The 14,162-nt window shown below is 44.6% G+C and overlaps 1 protein-coding gene across 6 annotated transcripts in view; it reads left to right on the forward strand.

Annotated features, from left to right (window-relative positions):
• Nucleotides 1-14,162, forward strand: part of LOC147114710 (uncharacterized) — a 162,617-nt gene that overhangs the window by 100,813 nt on the left and 47,642 nt on the right. For all 6 annotated transcript variants that reach the window (XM_085992572.1, XM_085992573.1, XM_085992575.1 and 3 more), the window contains 3 exons: nt 6,725-6,905; nt 8,842-8,904; nt 10,131-10,453. In XM_085992572.1, coding sequence (XP_085848698.1) covers nt 6,725-6,905; nt 8,842-8,904; nt 10,131-10,453 — 567 coding nt within the window. The remainder of the gene's footprint in view (nt 1-6,724; nt 6,906-8,841; nt 8,905-10,130; nt 10,454-14,162) is intronic.

Below are 14,162 nucleotides of genomic sequence, written 5' to 3' on the forward strand. Positions count from 1 at the left end.
CATCAGGCAGCCGTTGTTGCAGTCTCTCGACTGTGGATATTGGCTGCTGTCAACCCTCAATTCACAGCTGAATAGAATTCACATTTTACTGAAACACTTTCAAGTTCATATTTTTGCTTGGATACCAGTTTTAGCATATTGAAGGAAATTTTTACCTTGTATGATGTCCTCATCGACAGCTTCAAGATAATAAGTGCCTATGTTCGTTCTTGTTGTCATCAAGCTTGATGGGAGTGTTATCTTGGGTTAATTTAGTAACACGCTCATCTCTGGGTCACAGGGTTGTGGGTTCAAATCCCACTTCAGGGTTTAAGCATATAATCTAGGCCAACACCACAGTACAGCACTAGGGGATGTTGCACTGTCCGAGGAGCCATCTTTCCAATGAGAGTTCTCATCCGCCTGTTCAACTAAGCATGAAAGACCCATGGCATTTGTGAAACAACAGGATTTTTCATTCCCCTGGTCAGCATTCTTCCCTCAACCAACACCACCAATAAACAAATGAACTGGTCATTTATCGCATTGCTGTTTGTGGGATTTTGCTGTGTGAAAAATGGCTGTCACATTTATCTACAGGTCAGCCATGGCTCAGTTGGTAGCACCCTCGCTTCTGAGTCAGAAGGTTGTGGGTTCAAGTCCCACTCCAGAAACTTGAGCACAAAAATCTAGGCTGACACTCCAGTTCAGTACTGAGGGAGTGCTGCCCTGTAGGAGGTGACGTCTTTCAGATGATTCAGATTCAGATTAGATTTATTTGCCATATGTAACAAGTACAATGGAATGCTTGGTCCCCGTAGGGACGCGTCAGCTATACATACAGCGCCGCGTTCAGAGTCAATACAATGGCTTCCCGTGGCAGTGGGAGCATGATGTCCCTCAGCCGCTCCGTCCTCCTCTTCACCGCGGCCTCCTCCTCACTGTTGCCGGCTCCACGTGTGGTGGCCTGCTCCCGCCCTGGCCACCATGCCCAGCTCCCCTCCTCCCATCCGGACTGCGAGTTACCCGAAATGGAGCTGCCGGCCGACGTGCTGCAGCTTGTCGTTGAGTCTGCTGCTGCTGCTCGTTGCGCTGCGCTCCTCTGCCCGACTCGCCGAACACCTCGTCGGGATGTGAATGCTCCAATGCGGCGGCCTCTTCACCGTCGCCGGCTCCACGGCCCGGGGCCTACTTCTCCCTCTCCAGGGTCGGCCTATGGCCGCCATGCTCGGCTCCCCTCCTCCCAGTCGGAATTCTTTCCCGCCGAGGAGCTGCCGGCCGATGTGCTCCAACGGGTCGGCTTGGCTGCTGCTGCTGCTCGCTGCGCTGCCTCTGCCCAACTCGCCGAGCACCTCGCTCCGGTTGCAGGAGCGAGTGGCGAGAGCTGGCCGCCCGAAACAGGGAGAGCGATCTCAGCACTGGACCGTCACGGCCGCCATCTTGATCACTCGGCCGCTGATTCCGCCTCTTCCCCGGGCCCGGCCTTCCGTCTGCTCCCCGGAGTGAGATGTTGAACTGAGGCCCTGTCTACTCTCAGGTGGATGTAAAAGATCCTATGGCACTATTTCGAAGAAGAGCAGGGGGGTTATCCCTTGTAACCTTGCCAATATTTATCCCTCAATCAACATGACTTAAAAAAAAAAATTATCTGGTCACTATCACATTCCTGATTGTGGGAGCTTGCTGTGTGCAAATTGGCTGCCGCATTTCCTACATTACAACAGTGACTACATTTCAAAAGTACTTCATTGCCTGTAAAGTGCTTTGGGACGTCCGGTGGTCGTGAAAGGCGCTATATAAATGCAAGTCTTTCTTTTATATAGGGCACTGTACTTCAAAGTATTAAATTGTGTGTAATGTGCTCTCAGTTGTTTTGAGAGATGTGATAAAGTGATGTATTAATACAAGTTTGCTTGCTTTCACCTGTTTCATCTCGACAGTGGCCCTTGATCTTAAGCACCTTGACCCTGTTATTTTGCTTACCTTAATGCCCACACTCATTGCTCTCCAGTAGATATCTAAAGTCCTGCTCTGCATATTACTTCTGAGTGAGCAGACCACTATCGTTAGCATAGCAAAGATTAGGTCCAGATTTCCTAGATCACGGATGTCCAAACCACAGCAGATGAGCCACATGCGGCCACTGAACCCTGCCAATCCAGCCCATTATGCCAAGACAGCTCAGTACTATTTATTTCTTATTCTCTGGTTAGTCCTGTTTGAATTTTGTGTGCCTTGAGGTTTAGCAAGGGCTGGTTTTACTGCTGTTGCCTCTTTGGTATATAAATCCTAAATCAGAACACCAAGACCCATTTGTACGAATAAATGGAGATATGTGAAAATTAATGGGAATCTGAATTTAAACTTTCTAGGTGGCCCCTGTGGCTCCGTTGAACATACCTTAAGTGGCCCATAAGACGAGAGACATTGGGCCCAGAAATTCGGGTTGGGGGCTTCCCGCGGGTGCAAGCCCCCAACCTGTATGTACCTTGTGCGCCGACAGTTGAGCTGTAGGGCACTGTGGAATTCCGCTCCGGGGCCTAGCCCAGCTGCCGGCGCGCTGTGCTTGCGTGTCCCAGGGGCGTAGTTAGTGCGATGCGTCCCCTGGGATCGCGTGAGCCATGGGCAGCCAATCGGAGGAGGGAAAAGCCCATTCATAAGATTGACAGAAGACCTGTCAACTTATAAATACTACGGGCCCCAAAATAGCAGTAAACCTTCAAATAATTTTTTTTAAAGCATCACACTTTTTAAATAAACTATAAATTACATTAAATAACTTTTAAACAATAATTAAATTTTTGAAAAAATAATTTTATATTCTAACGGGGCTAAAAATAAACTTACCTTGCTTTAAAGTATTTAAAAATAATAAACCTGTGGAAAAAATGTTTTAATTTTAATTAATTGACCACTTACCTTGTAAAAAGCAGGCCTTACGCCTGCTTTTTAAATGTGTAAATCCTGCAGGCTTAACCTCGCGTGAAAACCTGCAACAAAAAAAAACTAAGTTCAAAGCGCACGCGCAGCCTCCCCTGCGCGCGCATTCGACCTCTGAACCCCTTCGTTCAGAGGATCGGAAGTGCCGGTTTCCCGCGCATGCAGGAAACCGACACTTCCATTCAGCCTACGGGTGAGTACCTCATGCGTACTCACCCATGGAGACCCGAATTTCTGGGCCAATGAATGTCGTCAGATTCTTGTGTATTGCAACTGACTGTGATCCATTCCTTTGTTGATGCCTGGGCATTAGTGAAGAGGAAATTGGATATCTATCTGGAGCCTGACTGATTATTTACCCCATCTCCCCAAAACTTACTGGCAGAATAGGGGTGGTTGTGGCACTCGCACTGGTGCAGCAGCTGATGCAGCACAGATTGAGGATCCAACATGTGACAGTTAGAAATTTTAAAAATGAAGGGGTAAAAAAACACAGAACTTAACAGTTTTCTGTATTTCTTGTCTTCCTCTACTTCCCACCTGATCATAAAAGAAAATTAGACGTTTATTAGAGTTCTAAATGCTGCTGTGATGTTCATTTGGGTAGTGGTTGGTGTCTGTCAATTTGTTATCTACCATTCCCGAGTTTGACTGGGCAGCCTATGCTGAAATTACTCTGCTTTTGAGTTTCCCTTTTGAAAGTTACTATTGAATCTACTTCCATTACCCTTACAGGCAGTGCATTCCAGATCACAGCAACTCGCTGTGTAAAAATATGTTTCCTCATGTCGCTTCTGGTTCTTTTGCTAATCACCTTAAATCTGTGTCCTCTGGTTACTGACCCTTCTGCCATTGGAAACAGTTTCTCCTTATTTACTCTATCAAAACCCCCTACATGATGTAGTACATCTCTATCAAATCTCTTAACCTTCTCTGCTCTAAGGAGAACAACCCCAAATTCTCCAGTCTCTCCACATAACTGAAGTTCCTCATCCCTGTTACCATTGTAGTAAATTTCTTCTGCACCCTCTCCAAGGCCTTGACATCCTTCCAAAAGGGTGGTGGCCAGAATTGAACACAATACTCCTGCTGAGGCCTAACCAGTATTTTATAAACCTTTAGCATGACTTCCTTTTGCAATTAATTTGGTCAGGGTAAACTGGGAGAGGGTAATGAAGCATGGGTGTGGCACATTTTAAGGTGCTGTTGCATTTCTCCATTGCTGTTGATCCCCAATTGGTGCCCACTTTTGAGCTGATCAATCTGTCCTTAGTCTGTCCCACTTAGCACAGCAGTGGTGCCACACTACATAATGGAAGGTGTCCTCGCTGTGAAGAGGAGGCTTGGTCTTCAGTCCTACCAATGCCATTGTGAACAGATTGAGAAAAAAGGAGACGTTCGAGATAGGAGAAAGCACAGAGAGTTTTGGGGAGGAGTTTGAAGGGGGGGCAAAGTGACAAACGGTGGAAAAGTATTCTAGAGTGACTGGGCTTTCTGGTTGAAGGCTCTTTCACTGATGGTGGAGCAGAGGGAGAGGACACATGCTTTGCCAGGCGTGGAGGATGTATGCCATGGAGGGGGTTGAAGACTAGGATTAAAAGTTGATACATTGGGAGATAAGGTCAGTGAGGACTGGCGTGACAGTGAGTGTTGGACTTAGTACAAGATAGCAAATGTGCGACAGAGTTAATGGACATGTTAGAAGTCATGTGTGGTACAGCTTGGAATGTTGGCAAGAACAGCATTGCAGAAATCAAGCCTGGGGGAGACAAAGGCGACGATGAGACAGACAGAAATAGAAAGCCTTTAATCCATAGAGAATTAATGCCTCTGTAGAGGTGATGCGCTTGACTGGCATTTGTATTTGAATACAGCTAGAGAGCTTCTGTATGAAATGGCAGCTGTGATTTACTGGCTTATTTTAGATAGAGTTTTAACATCATCTTTGTTCACTACATTTGAAAACAAATTTTCAGTTTTGTACATCATCATTTTGGAAAAAGTGCGTCTGATGGACCCAATGATCTGTGGTGTCTAGACTAGAAGGTGATGGTGGAGGCAGGGCCAGTTAATTTCATCAGTAGAATATTGACTGAGGGAAGGGGCAAGTTTGGAGTGGGAATTTCTGAGGAGTCCTTTCACAATCCGTTGGAGGGACAAAAACTATGGGCCAATTCCACGATCCAGCACTCCCAAGCTGGCAGGGAGCACAATGTAAGAAATGGAAAACGCACAGCATCTTATTTCCCATGATATATTGCCTGCAGGCAAGGCTGAGAATTGGCATTTCAAACAAGTAAGTGATTCCATAATTTTAAAAAATGTAGCTTGTTCTGTTTCCCCTATCTCTGTAATCTCCTCCAGCCCCACAACCCCCCAAGATATCTGCACTCCTCTAATTCTGCAAATGTTGGCATGGCATTCGACCACGCAAGTCTCACAGCCAAAGCCCCAGGAGTTGCTGCATAGTGATCAGAAGCAAGAACCCAGCCTAGTCGTTCCTTTTCCAGTGGCACTGAAGCCAGTAGTAGTGCGCAGGCTGTGATTAGCAAACTCAGAACGGGAATTAATCCTGTAATGTTGTGGTTTGTGTGGCTCAGCAGCATACCAGCTTGACTCCGTTGGTAGCACACTCGCCTTTGAATCAGAAGGTTCTAGGATCAAACCCCATTCCCTGACCTGAGCACATAATCAAGGCTGACACTTCATTGCAGTGTTGAGGGATATACTTCATTGTCAGAGTTCCTATTGTTGGATACTTCTTTCCTTATCCTTTAAATAGATTCGTACAACTAGAGACAGTAATATGCTTGATAATTCACTTCATTGGTTATCGACAAAACAGTAACCTTGAACACCCTAACCAACGACACAGAGTAACACACGTAAGTCCCACATCTGAGACTCGTGCTTAGATATTGATGAGAAATCATGAAGATGGCTTCTCCAAGCCTGTTCACGACCCAGGGTCTTTTTTTTTTCTTCCTAACTAAGTAAAAACATGGCATTTGCCTTAAACACTTTCTTTGGATCTCTTCCTGCCAAATGCATGTTTTAAAGCCACCCATTTGTTTCAAATAATTTGCCAGAGATGAGGGGCCTTGTACCTTTTCATAGCAGACTGTTATTTCCTATTATTGCTCTCCTAAACCATGGCCCTGTTGGAAACAATCCTCTGATGTATGAACTCATAGCATCCTCTGCTGTGATAAAAGCCTGTGTTTCAAAAGCTTTTTTTATCAACAGTATCTAGATGGGTTTTGGAGAACATGACAGGAAAAGATGGGCTTTTTTGAGAACACAGTTGGAAGCCAATCCTTCCAACATTACAGCTTTTGTCTCTGTTACAAACAAAAGCAATGTAAAGGCATATCGATATTCTTACAGCTATCCTTCGATGCAATGCTAAACCAAGGTCCTGTCTGCCTGTTCCTAGGGTTCAAATGGATGTTAAAGATCCTATTGCACTATTTGAAGAAGAGCAGTGAGTTTCCCATTGTCCAAGCCAACATTCATCCCTCAACCAACACCACCAAAAAAACTTTAACTTGCCATTCATCTCATTGCTGTTTGTGGGATCTTGCTATGTGAAAAATGGCTGCTTCATTTAGCTCCATAACTCATTACACTTGAAAGTAATTAATTGTGTTTGAACTATTTTGAGATGTTTGAGAGTTGTATTGAGATGCTCTATAAATGCAAGTCTGTGTCTTTATACTAAGCCATCGGGGATGGCTGTAGTTTTCCCTCATTCTGATGCTACAAAACAGACAGTGATACTGAAAACCCTTTGTTTTTGTTGCAGGTAACTGAGGCTAAGAGCCCAGTGAAGCTCCCCTCATCCAGACCATCTTCTGCAGGTGTGACAAAAACGTCCAGTAACACTACTATTAAGAGCAGTACAACATCGCTGCAAAAAATGGCGGCTGCTACTACTGGATCTACTCAGAGAAACACCACGCTCTCTACCCCTAAAAGGCCAACATGTGCGTATTGAAGTCTTGATGTCACTGGATATGTGAAAGGACAGTGTGCTGGGTTAGCTAGCAACCTTCAACCCTTTGAGACATGGGTTTCAATTTGTCCTAGTTTGATGCATGAAAGTTTCCTCTATATAAAGGTTCCATGCGAGATGAATTTGGGAAGTCTGAATCCAGTTTCTAGTGGGCACGAGTCCCTAATTTGGCACTAATTGGTAGACTCACCCAGAAAGGTTACAAGAAGACTTGCATGGGAAATGCAAAAAAAAAAGTCACATAGTCGGGGGTGCTTTTCTGAGGAGGCTGAATGAAGGGAGCGTCTTGCTGCCTTTGGCTATGCTATACCTGACCTGGGTGTACTGGGTGCCTGAACTGGGAAAAGGTCCATTCCCCAGTACTATCATCCCTCACCTTAATGAGTGTAAAGGGAAGTTTCTTTCAGCTGCGCTTAGAAATATGAATAACCCGATATGCCTTATTCCAACTTTGTTGTGCCACTCCCAATCTAGCATTGGAGCAGTGACCTGTTGGCCTGCTATTTTTCATCATGATTCAAATATAGTGATCTATCAAGCCGGTTCAGTCTGTCAACTTTGAAGATGAGGGTTGTGACTCAAGTACACTGATAGAGGATTGGCTCAATATCCAGTTCCTTAGCCTCACTCCATGGTGCAACTGCATGGCGTGAGGCCAAGGAACTGGATATTGAGCCAATCCTCCATCAGTGTACTTGAGTCACAATCCTTGTCTTCAAAGTCGACGGACTAAGCCGGCTTGATGCATCACAATATTTGCATCATAGAATAGTTACAGCACAGAAGGAGGCCATTCGGCCTGTCGAGCCCATGCCAGCTCTCTGCAAGAGCACTTCAGCTAGTCCCACTCCCCCCACCCTTTCCCCGTAGCCCTGCAAAAAAAAATTATTTCAGGTACTTATCCAATTCCCTTTTTTGAAAGCCACGATCGAATCTGCCTCCACCACCCTTTCAGGCAGTGAATTCCAGATCCTAACCACTCACTGCTTAAAATAGTTTTTCCTCATGTCGCCTTTGGTTCTTCTGCCAATCACCTTAAATCTGTGTCCTCTGCTTTTTGACCCTTCCGCCAATGGGAACAGTTTCTCTCTCTCTACTCTGTGTAGACCCATCATGATTTTGAACACCTCTATCAAATCTCCTCTCAACCTTCTCTGCTCTAAGGAGAACAACCCCAGCTTCTCCAGTCTAGCCACGTGACTGAAGTCCCTCATCCCTGGAACCATTCTTGTAAATCTTTTCTGCACCCTCTCTAAAGCCTTTACATCCTTCCGAAAATGCGGTGCTCAGAATTGCACACAATACTCCAGTTGAGGCTGAACCAGTGTTTTATACAGGTTCTTCATAACTTCCTTGCTTTTGCACACTATGCCTCTATTTATGAAGCCCAGGATCCTGTATGCTTTTTTAACCACTTTCTCAACCTGCCCTGCCACCTTCAATGATTTGTGCACATATACCCGCAGGTCTCTCTGTTCATGCACCCCCTTTAGAATTATACCCTTTAGTTTATATTGTCTCTCCTTGTTCTTCCTACCAGTATCACTTTGCACTTTTCTACGTTAAATTTCATCTGCCACGTATCCACCCATTTCACCAGTCTGTCTATGCCCTCTTGATGTCTATCACTATCCTCCTCCCTGTTCACTATACTTCCAAGTTTTTTGTCATCTGCAAATTTTGAAATATGAAATCATGATGCAAAATAGCAGGCCTACCCCCCGAGCAGTCCTAAACTGAGATCCCATGGAGTATAACGGAAGGGTGCTACTTTCCCCAGCAAAGAAAGAAAAATATAACTGTGTCTAAAGAGAGGTGTGGATAGTAGAGTAGGCAGTGGCAATTAAAGAGCTAGCAGCAGAACAGTAGTATTAAAATGATCATAACTCTAAACATTTTATTTTCAGCTATCAAGACGGAATCTAAATCTGCAGAGGTGAAGAAGTCCCTGTCTGCAAAATCACCCTTGGGTAATGTGAATTCACTTTGCTGCTGTTTCTCTTGTTATTTCTATTTCATCCCCTTACCAACATTCCCTTTAAGCTGCGCAGCCGCGCGCCTGTTTTGCGGTCCCGCGTAGCAGATGAGCCTACTTCTCAATGCAAAAAAAACGCACGTGCGGATGTTTGAATGGGCTGTGCAGCCAATTAAAGGGGCAGTTCGACCAGAAAAAAAAATTAGGGGGAACATTGCTCTTTACCCCCCACCCAACCCACACAATATCCCTCTTTTTTTTTTCCCTCCCCTGAACTGTTAGCTCCTTGCTTGGAATGTTGTCCTGTGTGCATCAGCTGCCCTCTGGTACCTCATCTAAGTGACCATTCTTGTGTGAGCCTGGGCAGTGAGTTTTGGCTGACTATTCAAATCACGTGGGTCTTTACAACTGAACCCAATCCTGGCCTCATCCAATGTTCACACGTGTGTATTTTACACCAGGGTTGCTAGTTAGTGATCAGGAACTGATTTTCTCCCCTCTCTCCACTAACGTGGTGCTGAGGTCAATTGCACCCCTCCCCTAACTTAAGAGTGCTGAGGCCAGTTGTTGACCACCTTTCCTTCCATCACAAGACCAGCTAACGGCAAAGACTGGGAATAAAACCTGAATTCTGATCTGAATGGCTCAGTTACCTACTGGATAAACTCAGAGTCATTGGGCGACTCTAGACTTGTTAAACTGATTATGGATTTTTGCCAGTGGCAGTCAGCTGGCCTCCAGTCAGAAGGTGGGTGGGAGGGTTGAGACCAGATTTGATCCTATCCTTGAAACGAACCTTAGTTTTTGATGCATTTGCTCTCATATAAATGTTTTCCTGTGCCAGATCAAAGCCCTGCTCCCCCAATAGGTCCCCCAATTTGACTTAACGACTTCACACTGTAATGAAACTATGAATTAAACTGCTCATGGAGACAGTAGATCAGTCAATTTAAGAGAGAGCTGGGTGTTTTTATTTTTTGTTTGATGAAAGAACTGATTGAGGGGTATGAGAGTGCATAGTATGGAATTTTGAATTTTGCGACCAGCAAGATCGCTCAGTTGTCCTCCCAGTACTGTTCGCTCTTGTGGAATAATTCCTCATCTTTATCACAATTTCTCAGCCTGTCAGATTTATTTATATTTTTAACCACTAGATCAGACTGGTATAGGAACCAGCGACATTTGTGGAGAAAATAGCCTGATTTTATTTTTTGACCTTAGGTGAGACAGGTCGTCCAAAGACTGCTTCCACAACTTCTGTTAGGAGCACTGGCACTACCCCAAGTACGCCGAGCACCCCGCTGGGCACCCCTGGAACACCATCGTCCAACACCTCTCGGGCACCCAGAACATTGGCACTGAAGACAACGGCTGCTTCGGAGGCCAAGAGGGTTGCACCCATTCCTCGCACGCCTTCAAAACCCATCGTAGCAGCAGCTACAAAGCAACTCCGGCCAACCAGCGCCCCCGCTCCAGACCTGAAAAACATCAAGTCGAAAATCGGATCCACGGATAATATCAAACACCAACCTGGAGGAGGGAAGGTAAGGGATTGCCTATTTTATTTGGAGGTAAATGAGCAACGTGATTTTGATTCCGCTCCCCGTCAATCCAGTCCAATTGATGGTACAAAGTGCTAGAAATCTGAAATGAGACAACGCCAACGTCACTGGCGAATAAAGGCCACTCTGCTGATCAAAGCTCATCCCTCTAATATCCTAATTCTCCCATTAAAAGAAAGAAAGACTTGCATTTAAATAGCACCTTTCACGACCTCAGGATGTCCCAAAGCGCTTTACAGCCAATTAAGTACCTTTTTGAAGTGCAGTTACTGTTGTAATGTAGGAAATTTTGAAAGTGCAATTGCATTTTGTAAGTCGTTAATGTATGTGCTTAACAGCTTATTCTAAACATGTTATTCTTCAAAAATTAATGATATAGAAATTATGTCCTCTTCCTACTTGCCTAGTTTAAAATAACATTGAGTTTATTTATCTGTCCCATTTAATATTTTATGTATCTCAATGAGCTCCATCTTCTCTCCAGTTGTCTTGTTGCTGTGTTCTGCATCCCCTCCAGTGCATCTATTTATTTCGCCGTGTGGTGACGAGAACTGTACAGTGCTCTAAGAAATGTCTGGCGAGTACTTTGTAGCTCCTCGTGTAATTTCTGGAGACTTGTATACTTCCAGAAAAGGGAAAAATATCAAGTCAGTCTGCACCTGAAAGAGTAGGCTCAACATCGGCACTGGGTCTGGCCTGAAGTCACAACCCCATTGTGATCGCCATGGGCTGGAGAATGATGAAAGTTACCACCCAAGATGCCATCTCTCCCCATCCAGATGCTGACTTAACCTGCAGTTTGTTTCCAGCATGTTCTGTTTTTAATTCTAATCTAACTGGACTGAGCAGAGTAATGCAGCTTGACAAGGCTCTCTCCCGACGTGGCGCTGTCCCGACATGGCAGAGTTGTTGGCCAAGATTGTATGGCATGTTCACCGTTGCTATTAACCAACCTCACTGCAGAGATTTCATCCATTTATAAATTACTTTAGGCAGCCCCCAAAGTCAAATCGAAGTACGGGTTAGAAAAATTAAAGCCTATATGAGAATAAAGGGACAGTGGCAGCATGAATACAAAATTGGCTAAGGGACAGAAAGCAGAGAGCAGTGGCAAACAGTTGTTTTTCAGTCTGGCTGAAAGTATATAGTGGTGTTCCGCAGGGGTCGGTATTAGGATCACTGCTCTTTTTGATAGATATTAATGACTTGGGTATACTAGGTATCATTTCAAAGTTTGCAGATGATATGAAACTCGGAAATGTAGTAAACAATGAGGAGGATAGTAACCGACTTCAGGAGGACATAGACAGACTGGTGAAATGGGCAAACACATGGCAGATGAAATTTAACAGACAATTGTGAAGTGATACATTTATGTAGGAAGAATGAGGAGAGGCAATATGAACTAAATGGTACAATTTTCAAGGGGATGCAGGATCCGGAAGACCTGGGGGTGTACGTACACAAATCTTTGAGGGTGGCAGGACAAGTTGAGAAGGCTGTTTAAATAAGGCATATGAGATCCTGGGCTTTATTAATAGAGTTCAAAAGCAAGGAAGTTATGCTAAACCTTTATAAAACACTGTTTAGGCCTCAGATAGCGTATTGTGCTCATTTCTGAGCACCTTGCTTTTAGGAGGGATGTCAAGGCCTTGGAGAGGGTGCAGAAGAGATTTACTAGAATGATACCAGGGATGAAGGACTTCAGTTATGTGGAGAGACTGGAGAAGCTAGGGTTGTTCTCCTTAGAGCAGAGAAGGTTTAGAGGAGATTTGATAGAGGTGTTCAAAATCCTGAATGGTTTTGATACAGTAAATAATGAGGAAATGTTTCTAGTGGCAGAAGGGTTGGTAATCAGAAGACACAGATTTAAGGTGATTGTTAAAAGAACCAGAGGTGACATGAGGAAACATTTTTTACACAGCGAGTTGTTGTGATCTGGAATGCACTGCCTGAAAGGGTGGTGAAAGCTGATTTTATAGTAACTTTCAAAAGAGAATTGGATAAATACTTGAATGGAAAAAAATTACAGGGCTACGGGGAAAGAGCAGGGGAGTGGGATTAATTGGCTAGCTCTACCAGAGGGCTGGCACAGACTTGATGGGCTGAATGGCTTCCTTCTGTGCAGTATCATTCTATAAGTCTCAAATATTTCACTGCAGTTTTTAGTTTGGCACACGGAAAAGAAAATTCTACTTCTTGTGAAGGTGAGAGATGTCAAAGTTGGGGAACTGAAACACTTTTTCACTTTGGATTCCAAAGTCAGCATCAGTTACGCATATATTAGATACGGAGTAAAACTCCCTCTATACTGTCCCATGAAACACCAAACACTCCCGGGGCAAGTACAGCACAGGTTAGACGCAGAGTAAAGCTCCCACTAACTACAGGAAACTTTGTGCTATCCGGCACCGACGGGACCGAGCTGTTGCCGTTCCCTCAAAACTGCCGGACACTCCTGCGCTAATGTTGAAAGATACGGAAGCTTCTGAGCTCAGTATCTGTCAACAAACCCTGTTGCTTAGCAACAGCTTCTAAACAGTCCAAGCGTCTCTGTAGCTTAGCAACAGCTTCAGCAGACCTTGTCTGTTGAGGAAAAAAGCAACGAGAAAAAAAAAACCTAACGAAAACGGCACCTGATTTTTGCCGGTGGCTCGAGCATTCCGGACAGTTAGCCTCCGGATAACACAAAGTTTCCTGTACCTTGCAATTCTAGGTCAGTTACAGCATGGGTCTTAACCCCAACCTCAGAAGAGTACCCCCTACTGAACCAGTATGTTTCCTCACTTCCCACAGCAGCCATCCTTGTGGTTTGTCCGAAATGAGGTTTTTGCCCTGTTGTGAGTAGTTTTGTCCTTTTGGCCCATGCCCGCAATGAACTGGCCTGAGACTGTCCAAACTCATTTCACGTAGAAATCAACAGCCAATCAGCCGCTTTTTGTGCTAATTTTCTCCCTTCCTGAAGGCATTGACTTGGGCTGATGTATAGTTTCTCGGGCACTAGGTGCTCCTTGTACCTTGCCTAAGTATTTTTGATGTGCAAACATGTCAGCAAGCTATTTGAATGTAGAAGATATTGCAGGCGAGCTCAATCCTGTCTTTGCCTGATGTCCGTACTCTGCGCTGGGGATAGAAATCAGGATAGAAAACTCCCCTCTGAATACTGAAGCCAGAACAATTAAATACATACTTTGGTTCTGTCTTCACAAAGGAGGACACAAATAAACTCCCAGAGATGTCGGGGAACATATGGTCTAATGAGAGGGAGGAACTGAATGAAATCAGTATTTGTAGGGAAATGGTGTTAGGGAAATTGACGGGATTGAAGGCCGATAAATCCCCAGGGCCTGATAATCTACATACTAGGGTACTTAAGGAAGTGGCCCTAGAAATAGTAGATGCATTGCTGGTCATTTTCCAAAATTCTATAGACTCTGGCACAGTTCCCCTGGATTGGAGGGTAGCTAATGTAACCCCACTATTTAAAAAAGGTGGTAGAGAAAAAACGGGAAATTATAGACCGGTAAGCCTGACATCGGTAGTGGGGAATATGCTAGAGTCCATTATAAAAGATGTAATAGCAGAGCACTTGGAAAACAGTGACAGGATCGGACAAAGTCAACATGGATTTACAAAAGGTAAATCATGCTTGACTAATCTACTGGAATTTTTTGAGGATGTAACTGGTAGA

Source organism: Somniosus microcephalus, chromosome 7 (assembly GCF_052327205.1).
Source record: "Somniosus microcephalus isolate GS21.2 chromosome 7, FLI_Smic_1.0, whole genome shotgun sequence".
Taxonomy (NCBI): Eukaryota; Metazoa; Chordata; class Chondrichthyes; order Squaliformes; family Somniosidae; genus Somniosus; species Somniosus microcephalus.